The following is an 18,121-nucleotide window of genomic DNA, read 5'->3' as shown; positions in this document are numbered from 1 at the left end:
TTTGATGATCAAGGAGGTAATTAGGTAGCTAAAGATTGAAGATGAGCTCCATGTCTGGTTATAAATTAGGAAATATTTTCTAACCCAGCCTCCTATGCCAAATTAATAGTTTGTTTACGCGGCGATGGAATTGGTTTTTAGGGGTGACCTGTCATTTTTTATTCTTTTCATAAGTAATTGATAGGGTGGGCAATACTAACTTAACCCTCGAAGTAGGCGCCAAAGATTGTTATTACTGAAAAAATATTCTAGATGTATTGCCGAGTTTGACATTGCTGCTATGAAAAGCTCGGTTGGCAAAATCACCTTTCTATGTGCTTCTGCAGTTGGGGGAAATATCATGGTCCAAAAAAGGGCTTTCGAACCCAAAAATTAGTCGATAATTGGCATCGTGTTGACTGTCAAAAGTTGCATTTTTGCAGCCAAGGGCAATGTCAAACTGACCAAGAATTGATAGCCTTATATATTGCAGGTGAGTGGTGACTGCTATGGTGGGGCTTGGTCTGAGTTGGGAGTTGAGATCACACATGATTGTGGTATCAGAAAGAAATATTTTAATTCTTGTCTGTGTAAACTCTTGTTTCTCTGCAGTATTTCAGTTTGTTATATTTTGAACAGTTTATGCCTCAGGTCCTTTGATAGCCACAGAAGGTGGAGACTAGGAATTTGAGTCCTGCAAACAAGTGCAGGAGATGAATGAAAAGCCTTAGAAAGCATACGGATTTCAATTGGATACATCTTGGCAGAGCAGCCAAATGACTCACCGATAAGATCCAAACCAGAATTTGGACAAATGTCATCAATGAAACGGTATGGCATCCACAATGTGAAACCAAACTTTTTGGAAGGACAGAATACTTGGGGAGAATATCCCCTTTGGATATCCTCCAAACGAATCCACCTCATAAATCAAGAAGACAAGAACCTTGCCTTTTGTGTTTTTTTTTTTTTTTTTTTTTTCCCTTTAAACGCAAAATTTGGGAGAATTTTTCTTTGAGACAAAATGTAGTGGCTATCCCCGGTTCCTTTTAGTAGGATATAACTTACGGGATTGATAAAATGCTAAAGAAAAATGGTATAAGATTCATTTGTTGCTTTATTAGGAGAATATAATTGAATTTTTTTTATAAAGTTACAATTCTAATTAAATGTTACATCTCTTATAAATTAAATCCAACCAGAATTGAGGAATTAATAAGTATGTGGTAAATAAATTTAATAATTAGCGTGGAGTAGAGGCAACTCAAAGAAAAGCCACAAAAAGCAACTCCTAATTTTTGTTTCTTTGTTTATTACATAATTTTACTTGTTTGTTTCATAGTAGTATTTGTAGCAGAAGCAGGAAGCAAATATAGCTCTTAGACGTTAAAAGAGAGAGTAAACGGGGGGTTGGAAAAACCAGCATCAAATCAAATATATATATTTATATTTATAGCCAGAGACAGCGAGAGACAGAGAGAGGGGCGCATTATTTCCGTCACGGAAGAGAAAGAAGCGAAAGCCCCACCGCCTTCTCTGATTCAATAAAAGAGCGACTCTTTTCGGGCTTCCTTTTTCTTCCTACTAAGACAACAAGAAACCCAAACCGCTTTCACATTAACCTTCAACCCAGTCAGGACTCAGGTGACTGCTTTTTCTGTTTCTCTTTCTCTTTCTCGATTCTTATTTATCTTAATGACATTATCAACTCAATCCAAATCTTTATATTTTTTATGGCCTGCATTCCTTTCTTACGTTTTGCTCCTCATTTTTATGAATTGGGATTGCGTTTTGCCTTCCGCGATTGATTTCGATCATCCCCAAGCCAATCTTTCGTCGGTTTAGGATTCTGTCGATTCATATTCAATTGATTTTTTCTCGATTTGTTTTCCAAAATTAAGAAGATTTCATTTTATTTTTGGTTCTATGTAAAATTGCCACCGCCAATACGGTTTTCGTGTTGTTTGAAACTGAGTTGTTCTGCCCGAGTCGTGGTCGAGTTGGCTCGCTGGCGACGCCGGACAGTTATGGTCACAACAGTCATTTTGCTTTACGGTCTTCCTTTCTTCTTGTAAGCTGTGATTCTGACCGCCTCACGTAACATCCAATGATCCACGATTCTTGGTTTAGGGCAGCCACGTCAAGCATATGTCGAAGTTGTCTTTCCTATATTACCCCTACCCTTGCATTTGTTTCCCTTTCTATCCTTTCTAGAAAGAGGGAATTGCACCGCGTCTACCTTCTGGTCTCTTTGATAAACCCAAGGACCCCATTCCCAACCCTCTTGGGTCACAAAAATAAGTTCACAGGGCAAAACCGTCATTTGGCATATCCTCATGTTCTCCAAAATCGTCGGACTGGTTGGTTAGCTATCAATCCCTGTCATGTTCTTAAAGCAGAAGGCTATGACAGGGAACACGTGGCATTCTGTTATTACATAATCCTTTAAAACTGCAGGCTGAGTTTGCACTCACCTTAAGCACGCGCTGTCTTAATTAATTTTCCTATTTTAGTTTAATTTTAATTACTTAATGATTTAATTTGAGGCTGTATTTTGTTGAATGAAAATTGTTCTTGCAGTATTGCCGTGTACTCGATACAAGCAAAGGAAGGTTCTTGGTCGGTGGAGTTGTCTATATAGCAAATGGTCGGGCTGTCAAAAGTTGGATATTGACAGCCCGATTCTTTTCAACTCTTTTTTATTTACAAGGTAAGACTCGGAATATACAGCTGCAGCAATAGAATATGCCAACTTTGGCTTGCTTATTGGCTTGACATGTTTTGCTTGTTTCTCCCGTGTTGTATTTCTTAATTTAATTCCATTAGTTGGGTCATAATTGGATTCTCTTATTTTATGCAGGTGATTCTTGTTTTTAAATTTTCTTTGGGCTTTCTGGGTATTGACCAGGTTGAGCTTCTTTGACTTTTGGATTGGGTTGTTATGTTTATTTGAGGCCTGCTTCATATTGGTATGGTAGTTTCTGTTCTGGATGTTCAACATGGGTTCCTTGTCTGGAATCATTCAACGTCCTCTAGTTGCAGCTGCTGCTGTTGCCGTTGCTTCTGTTTCTGTTGATTTTTCTGTTAAACCTCCATCTCCTTCATCGGATACTTGTTCGACCTCTGAACAAATTGAAACTTGGTCTAATTTGTTACAAGAGTCCAAGTCCTCATTGGTAGATCATATATCAGCTTCCAAGCTTGCAAACCTGTCTTTTGTTACCAGAATTCGGGTACCTGTACCCAGTGTTAACTTTCCAGTTCCCAATTCAGGCTGGAATTTTGCTTCCAATGCGCTATGTTCTTCTGTTGCTTCATCTCCCCTACTGGTTAATTTATATCGGTCAGCAGAGTTAGCAAAAGCATCAAAGCCCGCTGTATTCACAGAGAGTATCCCTACCTCAGCCCCTGATGTTTTGTACAGATGGCATTTGCCGGAGCCTAGTGCAATTGATGTTTCTGGGACTTCTGATTGTTCATCAGCAAAGTCTCGTACAGTTGTTGTTTTGTTAGGGTGGTTGGGATCTAAGCAGAAACATCTTAAGAGATATGCAGAGTGGTATACCTCCAGGGGATATCATGCCATTACATTCACCTTTCCAATGATTGACATTATCAGTTACCAAGCCGGTGGGAAAGCTGAGCGGAACATAGACATGCTTGTTAATCATTTGGCTGATTGGTTGGAAGAGGAGCATGGGAAAAGCCTGGTTTTTCACACTTTTAGCAATACTGGATGGTTAACGTGAGTCCTCTCTCGTAGTCTCTGGCACAAATTGCAAGCACAGATACAACTGCATTTGTTCTTTCTATTGTTTACAGCAATTATCTGAATTGATTTTCTGGTCGATATCCATCTTGTTACAGATATGGCGCTATTCTTGAGAAGTTTCAGAAGCAAGATCCTTCTTTAATGGGAAGGATCAGAGGTTGCATTGTGGATTCAGCCCCTGTTGCAGCCCCTGACCCACAGGTAAATGATGCTTGAAGGTGTTTCACGTATGTAATCGACTTGATTAACAAACATATTATCTTAACCAAGGAAGAGCAGACATATTTTAGTACTAGCCTTTTTTGTTGCAACTTGTCAATTCTATTAATAATCAATTCTACTTTTATGAATAAAATGGTAATTATAATTTCTAGCTCGTAACTAAATTACTGAATTTATTTGAAAATGGAAATTTATTTAAAATGAGACAATGCAATATAAGTTATGATTTTCAATCAAATCTTTGCATATATGTTGATAATAAGTTGAAAGTTTCCCTTTATCATTCTCTTCAGTAGGAGCGTTGTGGTGTATTGCTAGGTATATGAACATTGTACAATCTCTCTTTTCTGGGAGCTTCTTGCAGATTTATTATCCGTAAAACATGACTTAGTTACTTCTGCTTCTTGGTTCTCTGCCTTCTGTCTTTGTTGGTGATGGCCTTGTACTCTGATGCCCTATGTGTTCTGGGATCACTTATGTACCATGATGTCATTGCTAGTTCTCATAAAAATCCTAAAAAAAGGGTATTATGACTGATTCATCTTGATACAGAACATTTTCTGAATGTGCAAAATTGTCAAGATTGGCATTTGCTACAATTATGTGCTCTATATATATATTTATACTTTCGAAGCTTTTAGATTTCAGCTGTCTTTTGCTTTTCACGTTCGTGTTTCAGATCAGTAAAACTGGAAATGCTTATTTGTATTTATATTTCAAATTTCAGGTCTGGGCTTCAGGTTTCTCTGCTGCTTTTCTGAAGAAACATAGTTTTGCAACCAAAGGATTTGCAAGCTCAAGCGAATCAGATGTGGGGCCGTTAGTTGGCAAAAGGGAAGTCTCAGAACCGAAGCCTGCAGTAACTGAAGCTGCTTTGCTATTAGTCCTGGAGAAGTTCTTTGAGGTGGTTTTGAGTCTTCCTGCTGTTAGCAGGTAATGATGATACCGTTAAACTGTCTTTCTCAGGCTTATGCTTTAGGGCATTCTCTTAGTGCTTATCCTAACTGGAAGTCATCCCTATATTCATTATTTATTGCAAGTGTTAACACCTTTAAAACTTACAGAAGTTGCATATTATATAATCTTGCAGGAGGCTTTCTGATGTACTAGGCTTATTGTCATCTGGACAACCTACCTGCCCTCAGTTATATATTTATAGCTCTGCAGATAGAGTCATCCCTGCTGATTATGTGGAATCATTTATAGAGAAGCAAAGGAGGTCTGGGCGCGTGGTTCGGGCATGCAACTTTGTCTCCACACCACATGTCGATCACTTTAGGAATGAGCCAAAACTGTACACAAGTCAGCTCAGCCAGTTTTTGGAGGACTGCGTGCTTACTTGTTGTAAACATTCTTGATTAAGTACATTGAAGCACTGACCGTATCCAAATTCTTTTCGGTATTCCCAGAAGGGGAAAACCCACAGTTATATACTCACAAAGCATGTAGGGAATAATAGTTCATTTTTTTCCATTTAAACATCTATTTACATTGGACAATTTATTCATACAGTTATCTCTTGGTCAATACTGAAACATAGTTTTTCTCCTTTGCCTTGTAAGAGCAGTCTTGTATTATTGCAGCTTTATCAAAATTTCATGTTCTGTTTATTATATATATGTGATTAAATACTTTGCAAAATAAACTTAAAAAAAAATATATATTTTGCGAAATATTATTACTGATTTTGTTCATTTTCATTTTCATTCTTAATTTTGATTTCGAATTAGTGAAAATCAAATGACAATAAATGAAAAATATTTTTGATATTTTATACAAATGATAAAAAATATTAAATTTTTTCAATCACGTTTTTATCTTAAAAAAACTTGTCTATTAAATTTAAAAAAAATCCTTTACTTATGAGTTCAAAACTCATTTTATCTTATACTGATTTGAAGTGAATGATACCATGTACATGTCGACCTCCTCATTTCATTTTGTCATCGTTCTTGCATAAATAAACTTTTTTTTTTTTTTTGCCTCAATTATACTTATATGTAAAATTGTGAAAGCCTGAGAATGAAATGAATATTTTATTGTCACATATGGCTTGGTTCTTCTCTAGTCCTTAATGCAACAAGGATTTGAGAAATGGTGATTTTGATCATTAATTTTTAAAGAATAATAATATCCCAGAGTGCGCATCAATTAATTAATCTCAATAATTATTATAAGTGCGTTTCCAGATATATGCATGGCCAAGTCGGATCCGAGCTCTTAAGATGACATATGAGCAAGGGAAAGTCAAAAAAAGGCCCGATCCTAGGTGTCATTGCAAACCAATCCCATCCCATATTCATCTTCAAGTTAAGGGTAAAATTGTATTTTTATTTCCTTCTTAGAAAAGAGAAAGACATGAGTAGCAGATGACACATTAATGCGTTAAGAACAGTTGACTTGGGAAGAAAGGGGGTTCAAGGGAAACGAAGTATCCCAAGCATACTTAAAACTAAGGTTACTGAAGGGAGCCACTGGCTGGCCATTGTTAATGAGGCATTCTCCTCCTGTTTGGGTCATAACTGAAGAATCTACCTCTTCCACCGTCTGAAATCCGTTGCAATTCAGCTTCAACTCAGACTGGGTGCAGGCGCAATTGTTAGAGATGGTCACTTGCCATTCTGGCTTGTTTTGCACCGTTGTTCCTGTTTTAGTTTGGCTGACGGAAATATTGCCAAGAGAGCATTGGCAATATCCTTGAATAACAACACATCCACAATTAACAGAGCAATTAATGATACAAGCCCGAAGATCTAAAAGACTGCAATTGGCATTAATGTGAAATAATGTAAGTGAACATCCATAGCATTACCTTGGCCAACGAGAGAGAGGAAAACAAGTGCACACACACAGTTGAGAATGGCTGCCATTGTAGACTGATGTAATCCCAAGCTCTACTACTATTTTATTATGCTTCTCACTAGTACGGTACCCCTAGCATTTATAGACTCAAGTAAGTGAACAAGTATGGTCAGAATTAAGACAGAGGAGAGGAGATATGCATTGACCAGTGGGCATTCAAACATAGCAGGTAATTAAAATCATGGATTTGAATTCCTTTTAAAATGCCTAGGAATTAGCAACAAAAGTAGCATGAATTTATGATAACAAGATTTGGTTGTCCCATGAAAGGATCAAACCCCCTGTTTGTTTTTCCCCCTCTTTTGAAGTTATTTTCCCTCTTCAATCAAACCTCTTGAGTCTATTAGTTAAATCAATCATATTATGAAACCAAAATCAGTGTATAAAATAACCCCAATTCTTGTTTAATCACCAACAATGATCATTAGCGGTTTCGGTCTGCCAATATCTCATCTAAGAAGAATGACTCCTCAACCGATAATTTTGACTTTGCGCCCAAAAAGTCCAACAAGCCCTGCAACCAAACATCATATAATCCAAACAACAAGGACAGTTCCGTAATTCCAACTCCCATAACCTTTGCCTTGCCCCTACTTATTTTTCCAACTCTGTCAACTCACCTTTCCCATTTCCATCGCAGAGAAAAAGATATTAGGGTTTGTATTATTATTATTATTATTATAGTAAAAAGATTTATTCAGTTTTTTATATTTTTTAATTTTATTCAATTTAATCTCTATACTTAAAATCAAAGTAATTTAATCTCTTGATTTTAAAAATTATGTTAATTTAGTTCATTCCTCTAACGACATCAAATTTTTTCGTTATAGGATTACGTCAACGATAACGTGTCACATTTTGATGACGTGACATGCCACGTCGTATCGAGTGATGACATGGTAGTACCACGTGGCACTATACGATGACGTGGTACTAACATGCTGACATGTCAGTGTCATGTAACAGATAAAAAAAATCTTGACACGTCATAGGGATTAAATTGAATAAAAATATATAGTATAAGAATTAAATTGAACAAAATTGAGATATCGAGAGACTAAATTGAAAAAAATTGAAAAAAATTAAAAAAATAAAAAATTTAAGTAGATTATTGATATACTTATTAATAAGCCAAATATTTAAGTGTAAAAGATTTATATTGTTAAAAAAAAATATATATATATATATATATAAATTTTTTTTACTTGATTATTTGATTTTAGAATATGTAAATTAATTTATCTTTTTTACAAAAATTAAGTTTGAATTATCCTTTTATAAAAAATTTTGAAAAAATTTAATATTTGAAGTCAAATTTAGATGAATAACTTATATTACGTTAAAATAATATAAAATGACAAAAAAATTCTTTTTTCTTCTATTTATAATAGTATAAAATTTGAAATTTATTTAACTTAGTTTTTAATTTGAGCTAAAGTCAAATTAGAAAAATATGTTGATTTAGTTTTTTCTTTTCAAAAAATGAAGAACGGAGATATGTAGTTAACAATGATTATAAAAATAATTTCTTGCTCTGATTTGCTTAATTTGGACATAAAAAATCTCTTATTACAACCATAGAATCTAAGCTCCACCTTTCTAATTATTTATTTATTTTTTATATTTTATTTTTTAATAATTTAAGTTATATTTTTTAAGTTAAAATTTTCTAGATTAAAGACTGCATTTATTGTTGATAAAGTTAAATATAACTGTAAATATTTATACCATTTTATTTTATTAATAATTTTTTTATATATCCAAATTAATAATTTAAATTTAAATTTAGCAAAAGTTAATTGTAGTATTTGAATTTAAATAAAATCGTTTTATAAGAAATTTGGAGTAAATTTAAATAAAAGGTAAATTGACTAAGAGTTGAATAATTTCAAAAGAATGTGTATTTGTAAATTGTGAAAGTTGTAACTAGTTAACATATTTAGTCATTTTATATTATTTTATGTATTTGTAAATTGTGAAAATTGTAACTAATTAACATATTTAGTCATTTTATATTATTTTATTTTAACGTAATACAAGTTATTCATCTAAATTTGTTTTAGGGTATGAAATTTTTTCAAAATTTTTTTTATAGAAGGAGAATTCAAAGTTAATTTTTGTAAAAAAGATAAATTAATTTACGTATTTTATAATCAAATAGTAAAGTAAGAAAATATTTATATATATTTTTCAACACTATAAATCTGTTACACTTAAATATTTAGCGTATTAATAAGCATATCAATAATATACTTAAAAATTTATATCTTTTAAAATTTTTTTCAATTTAGTCTTTTAAAATTTCAATTTGTTCAATGTAGTCTTGTACTATATATTTTTGTTCAATTTAATCTTTATGACGTGGCAAGATTTTTTTTTAAAAAAATTTTTTTGATCTGCCATGTAGCATTGGCATGTTATCATGTCATTGTCACATCATCACTCTTGCCACGTGGCATGCTATGCTATCAAAATGTGACATATCGTTGCTGATATCAGCACTGACATCATCTTTTAACGAAAAAATTAAATACCGTTAGGAAGAGGGAGTAAATTGACGCAATTCTCAAAATCAAGAGATTAATTTACTTCGATTTTGAGTATAGGGACTGGATAGGTCTTTTTACCTTATTATTATTGTTCAACCCTAATCCCAAAATCCTCCCCTCCTAATTAAATTTGTTCAATTCCATTCCTATCAATGGCTGCTACTGTTGTGTCGTCTCCATTATGCATAAATGAGACATTAACAGACGACGAGCTAAGATCTGTACTTTACTGTCAAGGTTGGAAAATAATTTAAAAATGAAGAGTGAAATAAATGTTAAGATTTAAATTAAGAAGAAGATTGTAATAAATATTAAGTTTAAGAATTAAAATTAAAAATTTTAGATTTTGGATTTAGAGTTGTCGAGGGAATGAGAGGAAGAGATTGAGTAAAGGAGAATTGGAGAGAGGAAAAAATTATTTATTTTTTTAAATAAAAATAAAAATATTTATTTTAAAAAGTTTTAAAATTTAAAATTTATTTTTTAATGAAATGATATCATATAAAAATTATTCACTATCCAATATAAATTCTTAATTAACATCATTAATCTTTATAATGAAATTGTTTAAGTAGTTTTAAATGCATCTCGAGATATAACCATGGGTCAAGTGGAATCGGAGCTGCTATGACGACATCCGGCCAATGAAGAGTCAAAAAACGCCGGATCCCAGGTGTCGTGGCAAACCAATCCCATCATATTTTCATCTTTAAGTTAAGGGTAAACTTGTATTTTGGTTTCCTTGTTAGAAAAGATATATATGTGAAAAGAAATAAAAAGACATAAAATAGGTTTGCTATAAGTGAGCATTTTAGTAGCAGATACCCACATGAACGTGGTGTAAGGAACCATTCTTTAAGAACAGTTGACTTGGGAGGAAAGGGGGTTCAAGGGAAACGAAGTGTCCCAAGCATACTTGAAACTGAGGTTGCTGTGGCGGGCCACCTGCTGGCCACTGTTAATGAGGCATTCTCCTCTTGTTTGGGTCATAACAGAAGAATCCACCTTTTCCACCGTTTGAAATCCATCGCAACTCAGCTTCAACTCAGACTGGGTGCACGAGCAATTGTTAGAGATGGTCACTTGCCATTCTGGCTTGTTTTGCACCGTTGTTCCTGTTTTAGTTTGGCTGACGGAAATATTGTCAAGAGAGCATTGGCAATATCCTTGAATAACAACACATCCACAATTAACAGAGCAATTACAACATGAAATGATACAAGGAAATGAAGGCCAGAAAATAAAAACACTATAGATTGGGCAAATCTAAAAGACTGCAATTGGCATTGATGTGAAATAATGTAATTGAACATCCATAGCATCACCGTGGCCAATGAGAGAGAGGAAAACAAGTGCAAACAGAGACTTGAGAATGGCAGCCATTGTAGACTAACGTATTCCCAAGCTCTACTAGTATTTGCTTTTGCTTCTCACTTAGTACTAGCATTTATAGGTTACAGTAAGTGAACAAGTAAGGTAAGAACTAAGACAGAGTAGAGATATGAATTGCCCAGTTGGCAGTCCAAAGCATTAGTATTTTTACGCATTAAAAACGCAAGTAATTAAAATCATGGATTTGAATTCCTTTTAAAATGCCTAGGAATTAGCAACAAAAATAGCATGAGTTTATGATAAGAAAATTTGGTTGTTCTCGGAAAGGATCAAAACCCACCCTGTTTTTCCATCGTTTGAAAATATTTTCCCTCCTCAAAGCCCTTTAACATCTCAACCTCAACCTCTTGTGTATATGTTAAAATCAATCCTATTATTATAAAACCAAAATCATTGTATAAAATAATCCCAATCCTATTATTATAAACCCAACAATGATCGTTAGCGGTTGGCACCTAAGCGTTTGGGTCGCATTCGCTCCCAGTGTATGTTGATATCATCAGGAGAAAAATGACTCCTTAACCGACAATTTTAACTTTACTCCGAAAAAGTTCAACAAGCCCTGCGACCACCCATCGCATAATCCAAACAACAAGGACGGTTCCGTAATTCCAACACCCATAACCTTTGCTTTGCCCCTACCTATTTTTCTCACTCTGTCAACTTACAATTTCCCATTTCCATCATAGGGAGAAAGAGATTAGGGTTTGTGTTTTCTTATTTATTATTCAACCCTAATCCCAAAACCGTCCCCTCCTAATTAAATTTGTTCAATTCCATTCCTATCAATGGCTGCTGCTTTTGCGTCGCCTTCAGTTTGCATAAACGAGACATTAACTGACGACGAGCTGAGATCGATACTGACAAGGCTGGAAAGTGATAAGGATAAGGAAGTGTTCGGTCTGGTCTGCAAGAGATGGCTGCATCTGCAGAGTACCGAGAGGAAGAAGCTCTGCGCACGTGCGGGACCACACATGCTCAGCAGGATGGCCGCCAGGTTCACACGTGTGCTTGAGTTGGACCTCTCTCAGTCGGTTTCCAGGTCCTTTTATCCTGGCGTTACCGACGCTGATCTTGCCGTTATTGCGGAAGGGTTCAAGTGCTTAAAAGTGCTCCATTTGCAGAATTGTAAAGGTAAAATTGTTTGCCTTTGGTTTTATTTTGATTGGTATGTCCTTGTTTTGATTGGAAATGTTTTTTTTTTTTTTTTTTTGGGGGGGGGGGGGGGGGGGGAGTTTTCTTTTTTATGTACCCCATTTGCAGAATTGTTAAGATGTTTGGTTTGCTTCTGTTATGATAGGTATCTCTCTGTTTTGAGTCTTTGGGTATATTGGTGGAAATTGCTTGCATATTTTTGCCGTTTACCTTATCTTGATTATAATTCTGAACCGGCGTAATTTTGCTCGCCTTTTTTGTTTATTAAAGCTGTTACGGATAGAGGATTGGCATCGATTGGTACTGGTCTTTCTTCCCTCCAGTCCTTGGATGTTTCATATTGCAGAAAGTTAACGGACAAGGGATTGTTAGCTGTTGCTGAGGGCTGTCATGATCTGAGAAGCCTTCATCTTGCTGGCTGCAGATTTGTCACTGACGGATTGTTACTAACTCTTTCTAGGAATTGTGACAATCTAGTAGAGTTGGGCTTGCAGGGATGCACCAAAATCACTGACTCTGGACTGGCTGATCTTGTCAATGGTTGTCATCATATTAGGTTTTTAGACCTCAATAAGTGCAGCAATGTAGGGAACGTAGGGATTTCCAAGGTTGCCCAGGCTTGTTTATCTTCTCTGAAGACACTGAAGTTGTTGGACTGTTACAAAGTTGGAGATGAGTCAATATTAATCTTAGCCAAATTTTGCAAAAATCTTGAAACTCTTATAATTGGTGGTTGTCGTGACATCTCTGATGTGTCTGTAAAGTCATTAGCTTCTGCATGTAAAAATAGTCTGAAGAATTTGAGGATGGATTGGTGTCTAAACATTTCTGACTCTTCATTGAGCTGCATCCTTACTCAATGCAAAAACTTAGAGGCACTTGATATTGGATGCTGTGAGGAGGTGACTGATGCTGCTTTTCAGGATTTGAGGAATGACAAAACTGAGTTTAGGTTGAAGGTTTTGAAGGTCAGCAACTGTCCAAAGATTACAGTTTTAGGAATAGGCATGCTTTTGAATCAATGCACTTCTTTGGAATATCTTGACGTTCGGTCCTGCCCTCATGTAACTAAGGCAGGTTGCGATGAAGCTGGATTAACATTCCCTGAATGTTGTAAAGTGAATTTCACAGGAAGTTTAAGTGAGCCGGATGTCCTAGTTTAACCAACATATCTGACTCACTGAAGATACTGCACCAACATTTCATAGCAGTCGACCATGTTTCAAAGCTCATGGGTGTACTACAGCAGGTGAGGGCTTTTCAACATATTCTTTCCGGTTCTTTGATATGTTCTGCATAGAGCTTGGGGGTGGAGTAAGATTTGGTGGTTTTATTTGTTTATTTCTCAGATTTATATGTATATTTTGCATGTATATTACTTTTCCCATGTCTTCCATGGAATATTTCTGTAATTTGTTGGTAGATCTCTTCATTTATCTGTATCTTGTCATGACAATAAGATTCTGTACCAGATTTTCTCCAGTTGGTATGTTCTATTCCAGTCATTTATGTAGGACTCAAGAAATAAATTGAGCGGTGGATTATTTACTTTAGACAAGTAGGAGCCCATATTCCAATCCATTCATGTCAACGAAATTTCGAATACCATTTTACTAAATGTAGAGGTTGCGCATACTGACATGTTTCACCCTTCGGCAGTAATTATCTGGTATAAGATGTTGCTTGAGTCTTCTTTCTAGGTAGAGAGAGCTTTTTCGGGTTTGTCTATGGATGCTTCTGTTATGCTCAATTAATTTGTGGCCACAACGAAATACGCGGGGTCTGACTGATAAGATGCACGTTGCCAACAACTTCCACGTGAAATAATTTAGGAGCTGATTCTCTGATGTTAATGCTTGATGTGAACAAAGGAGGTTGGTTATGCCTTTTCATTTCAGTTAGGCTTGATGTGAGTAACAAGGTTGGTCGGCGCCAAGAGGTTCTTTCACCCTTTACTAGTTCTACCAGAACATCCATTATAAAGATAAATTAGTTTCTTCTGATCTAGTAACGTTGTGGACCTCTTGGCGCCGGCCTTGTCTAGACCATAACCTTATTGATTAGAGGAAAAATTAAAAATGCAGTGGGTAGCCTTACTGGATCAAGCAAGCAAGTGGGCGAAGTTGCACGTATTTATTATACCAACCGCCGATAGTGGTAAGGGACCAGATAATCCAATGATAGCTTCAAGGAAAAGGCAAATGTGTTGCAGAGTTCCATCCATATTAACCACTAGTATTCACAATTCAGAATTTAGATATGATTTTAGAAGTATGAAAGCCGTACTTTTTCAAACTCCGAGATATCTTTTGCAAACTACCATCAACAACAATGCCGTTGCGTTTGCAAGCTATGGTACATTAATATTGTAGAGGGCTTCTTGTGTCAAGGCGAGAGGAAGTCTTGTAAATAAATAAAAGGATATGCCAGAGCCGTCCTTGAACTGTTAAGAGTGTTGTGCAAGCTGATTGACGAACAGTAGAGTGGGGCTGAAAATAGGACAGGGAAGGACTAAGTAAAAGAGGATTGCGAAGAACGAAAATGTGTCTACATTAGTTCAAGAAATCTTCTCCTCCAGAATAAATTGTCAAAGCTCCATATATAAAATCGGAAGAAATAATTATTCACGATAAATTTTAATGTATATAATGAGTAACATTACTGATAAAAGTTTTAATTACATAATAGGAACAGTTGCTGAGATTCATTATATGAATATTAAAATAGTGATTTTATTATATATAGTGAGTAAATAGAAACTCATTTCATTGAAGTAATGAATTATATATTTAAATCTATAGATTACATCTAAATTAGAATTTTGATAACTATCTTAATAGAAGGAAGTTTTCTAATATATTTAATTTCTTTTAGACTCTACAAAGAATGGGTCAAATTTAGGATTAAGCTTTGTGAACTCTTGTAGAGGCTTGGTTTGCTTACGTGGTGATCATAGTCATATCACACCATAATCCATACCGTCAATCCGCATACAGGAGAGCATGTCAGTCTTCCCAAGTTGTCCTGACCGGATGATACAGGCCTTTTGCGCCCCATGGGTGTAGCCCAGACTAACAGATACAAGGCCATCAGAGTCTTTAAAAACTGGTCCCAAGTTTACTTGCAAGTAGCAGTGTACACTTGCCACCGGCACCTAGAGAAAAATTAAGGATTATTTTGCAAGTAAAAAAGTAAATAATATAAGCCTAAATCAAAGAAACCTAAGAGAGTGGGAGATTATAGTTTAGCTGATCTACTCTTTGATCGATTTTGTTGATCATTCATGTCTATCAATGGATCGCTAAGTTGCATAATCTGGGTTGGGAAGAAGTAGGCTGTTTTGACCTTGACTGTGGGAGATTCAAAAGAATGCCATCAATTCATCCACGCGGTTTTTGCGCCTAGGGGCTTATGGAAACCATTACTTGGTCTACAAAAACCATTGTAAGAGAAGACAACCTAAAAGATCTGTGGATGTGGATATGTGAATTCGAGGAAAGGACTTCGTGTTTTTATAGTCCTACCAAGAGGAATAATGGCAAGGTGTTTTTGTCTTGAGGTTATAAGATTAAATCAGAATTTGAGTCAGTTGTTATATCATGCTCCGAGTATCTATGTGTATGGATGATTTCTATGCACAGCATAAAATACACAAGTCGCTAAAATATGAGAGCTAGATTTTCTTTCTTAATTTCTACATGTAATGTTGCCACGATCTGTTTCTGGTCTGTAGTTTCCAAAGAATCTACTATTGGATTGTAATCAATGACGTAGATTGCTGAATTAAGAGCATTCATATATTCATTAAAAAAAAAAAAACTTTGTACATTTGTAGAAGTGGAGGATGGGTTTTCCTCAATTCATCAACAAAACAATCTGATGAATTGCTGCAGATCAGGAGAAACATTGCTAAGCTAAGCCACCTAGAAAGTGACTTGTACATCATCTAGTCTTTGGGAGATTGCCTGCTGAAGATATTTGAAAGCTTTCCGATAATTCAAGAAGCCCATAAACCAGAAGTCAAAACCATCTACCGTGACCATTTCTATGTACTTTTGCGATGGTTTCTTAATGTTTTCACTTTGATTAACTCCCTTTATTTTCTCAAGTGGAATCAAAACCTGCATGAAATCAATTGGATAGAGCATAAGATGCCATGACACGGAATGAGGGGCTTCAAATAATACACACAGAGAAGGAAAGAAAGAAATATATACCTTGTAATGGACTCTTGGCAACTCTCCATTGGGAGAAGGGATTTTGATTGATCTCTCACTGCAAAAGGCAACCTTTTCGGAGGAGACGAAAAGGAGGCCGGCTATAGGGCCTGCTGTGGTTGATAAATAGCATTGACAAGCCTTCAACAGTTTCTCTCCTTCTCTGACACTAAATAATCGTTTGAAAATCTTCTCCACACCTCCTACTTGAAGAATCCTTGCCCCCAGACTCAACTTTCCTTTCACAGTTTCAGTGATCTTTGGCCCCAGTCTCACTGCAGTTTCAAAAGTAAGAAAAATGACTTCAGTTGAAACATTACATATGTTTAGATTTTTAGACTAGTTATTTGGCTGTTGAGGAATGAATAGCTAAAGAATAAGAGTGTTTCGTACCATGCTCTCGGACTCCATGTGCAAATGTATCAGCCTTCTTTCCTAGCGTGTTCATCCTTTTAAGTACAAAATTTCCTTTGCCTGCAAATTAATTCCCATTAGTACTGAAACATGTCCATTACGAATCTCTAGACATCATCACCTATTAGTGAGGAGAGGTTAAAAGGGAGACCTACTTTTTCTAAATGTGGTAGAGCCTTCTGCAGAAGATGAAATGCGGAATTGGCCGGCAGCATCAGGTAAGTATCGCCTCGGCGTTCTCTCAACTCGATATGCCTTTGATGTGATTGGAAGTCCAATAACTTGTTCAAGTAGCTGATTCTTCATTTTCGATGGACGAAATGGAATTCTTTAATTTCCTGATTGCACCAACTGTGCGAGATAGCTCTTGAATGTTTTCCTCTTTAGCTTCTAATCGTTCTGCGATGATTGGTGAAACCTGGTATTGGGGAAATGGTATTTAAAGGGATACAGATGCAGTGGTTGAACCTAACTTTTCGTTGCATGAGTCACCTATTGCTCAGCAAATTAAGAAGAATAAAGGCACACAGCATAGACTTGTAAAAGATAATACTATAAAGCAAAGATGATGAGAAGATTTGGTGCTCTTTAAGAAAAGGTCCTAATTCTTCTTTGTGAAGTCCTCCAACATGGTTCAGCAGGAAATTAGTTGGGTCCAACTCTATACGAAACTAGGCTGCTTCTTGTTGAGCAAGATTAATTTCAACCGAATATATACATATCCAACCAAGTTTCCAAAATTTCTTTAAAGAGAGTTAAAAAGGAAAACAAAGCTAAGAAATATTAAGATCCATTTAATTGATCTGTAGAAAATGACAGAATTAATTTATTTAAGATTGCGTGAATAACATCCATGAATAAGGATCAAACTTCCTTGAAGATTAAAGGAGACGCAAAGTTAATATTAATTGTTTTCTAAGCCTTGCAGTAAGTCAATCTACGGAAAAAGCAGAGCAGTCCAGGGAAATTAAAAACCAAAAAAATAGCCTGATTAGTAGAGACAAGCTTTTTAAAATAAGCCTAAGAGACATCATGGATTGCTTCCTTTTCTCTTACACTGAGTCTTAGAGGATGTGGCTTTGAAACTTTCTGAGTTGGCATTTGTAGCTTTCTGATGCCTGCCCTCCTTTACTGCTAAGGTAAGAAAGAAAAGAAAGGGGAGACACATTTGGGAAACAAATGGGTTACGTCAACCGAACAAATTGCATGCAACAAGATAACGATAATGCGGTGACTTCATGGTCAGTGAACAGTGATGCTGGAGTTTGAGAGATGTCATCCCATGTGAGATCAACTGTCATTACCAACTAGTACCTTTCTTTGTTTCTCTTTCTTTTTTTGACGCCTAGACGCCTTCTCAATGGACTGGTTAAAAAGCTCTACCTGTACCCTCTCCAAAGTTCTGGGGAATTCCTGTATTTAAGGATCAGTAAATCTTGGTATCCCTTTACGTTTTTACATAACTCTGAGGGAGTTTAATGCTAATAAATTGGTAACGTAATGATTTACTGCTTTGCATTCTGTAATTCTCTATCTCTTCCAGCAGCGGATAACATTTC

General features: G+C 35.7%; 5 protein-coding genes across 5 annotated transcripts; 2 read left to right on the top strand and 3 right to left on the bottom strand.

Moving 5' to 3' along the window:
• Window positions 1-1,338: 1,338 nt before the first annotated feature.
• Window positions 1,339-5,534, top strand: LOC18608452 (alpha/beta-Hydrolases superfamily protein). The gene is made up of 6 exons (XM_007043166.3): window positions 1,339-1,623; window positions 2,560-2,689; window positions 2,840-3,724; window positions 3,847-3,952; window positions 4,701-4,906; window positions 5,064-5,534. Exons 3-6 carry the CDS (start codon window positions 2,970-2,972, stop codon window positions 5,329-5,331), a joined length of 1,335 nt encoding a protein of 444 aa, XP_007043228.3. The 5' UTR covers window positions 1,339-1,623; window positions 2,560-2,689; window positions 2,840-2,969; the 3' UTR covers window positions 5,332-5,534.
• Window positions 5,535-6,334: 800 nt separating this feature from the next.
• Window positions 6,335-6,843, bottom strand: LOC18608451 (TPD1 protein homolog 1-like). Its single transcript, XM_007043165.3, has 2 exons — window positions 6,786-6,843; window positions 6,335-6,669 (listed from the first exon to the last, which is right to left on the bottom strand). The coding sequence occupies exons 1-2, from the start codon at window positions 6,841-6,843 to the stop codon at window positions 6,359-6,361; spliced, it is 369 nt and encodes a 122-aa protein (XP_007043227.1). The 3' UTR covers window positions 6,335-6,358.
• Window positions 6,844-10,239: 3,396 nt separating this feature from the next.
• LOC18608450 (TPD1 protein homolog 1-like) lies at window positions 10,240-10,767 on the bottom strand. The gene is made up of 2 exons (XM_007043164.2): window positions 10,710-10,767; window positions 10,240-10,550 (listed from the first exon to the last, which is right to left on the bottom strand). Exons 1-2 carry the CDS (start codon window positions 10,765-10,767, stop codon window positions 10,240-10,242), a joined length of 369 nt encoding a protein of 122 aa, XP_007043226.2.
• A 667-nt stretch (window positions 10,768-11,434) lies between these two features.
• LOC18608449 (RNI-like superfamily protein) lies at window positions 11,435-13,231 on the top strand. The gene is made up of 2 exons (XM_007043163.3): window positions 11,435-11,910; window positions 12,202-13,231. The coding sequence occupies exons 1-2, from the start codon at window positions 11,565-11,567 to the stop codon at window positions 13,092-13,094; spliced, it is 1,239 nt and encodes a 412-aa protein (XP_007043225.1). The 5' UTR covers window positions 11,435-11,564; the 3' UTR covers window positions 13,095-13,231.
• Window positions 13,232-15,655: 2,424 nt separating this feature from the next.
• On the bottom strand, window positions 15,656-17,100 carry LOC18608448 (putative GEM-like protein 8). The gene is made up of 4 exons (XM_018115813.2): window positions 16,718-17,100; window positions 16,542-16,622; window positions 16,149-16,423; window positions 15,656-16,052 (listed from the first exon to the last, which is right to left on the bottom strand). Exons 1-4 carry the CDS (start codon window positions 16,866-16,868, stop codon window positions 15,855-15,857), a joined length of 705 nt encoding a protein of 234 aa, XP_017971302.1. The 5' UTR covers window positions 16,869-17,100; the 3' UTR covers window positions 15,656-15,854.
• Between the last annotated feature and the right edge of the window lie 1,021 nt (window positions 17,101-18,121).

This window comes from Theobroma cacao, chromosome 2 (genome assembly GCF_053813885.1).
Source record: "Theobroma cacao isolate CCN51 chromosome 2, ASM5381388v1, whole genome shotgun sequence".
In the NCBI taxonomy this organism is placed as follows: Eukaryota; Viridiplantae; Streptophyta; class Magnoliopsida; order Malvales; family Malvaceae; genus Theobroma; species Theobroma cacao.
The sequence above is the reverse complement of the archived record's forward strand: the minus strand, read 5'-3'. Positions and strand labels throughout refer to the sequence as shown.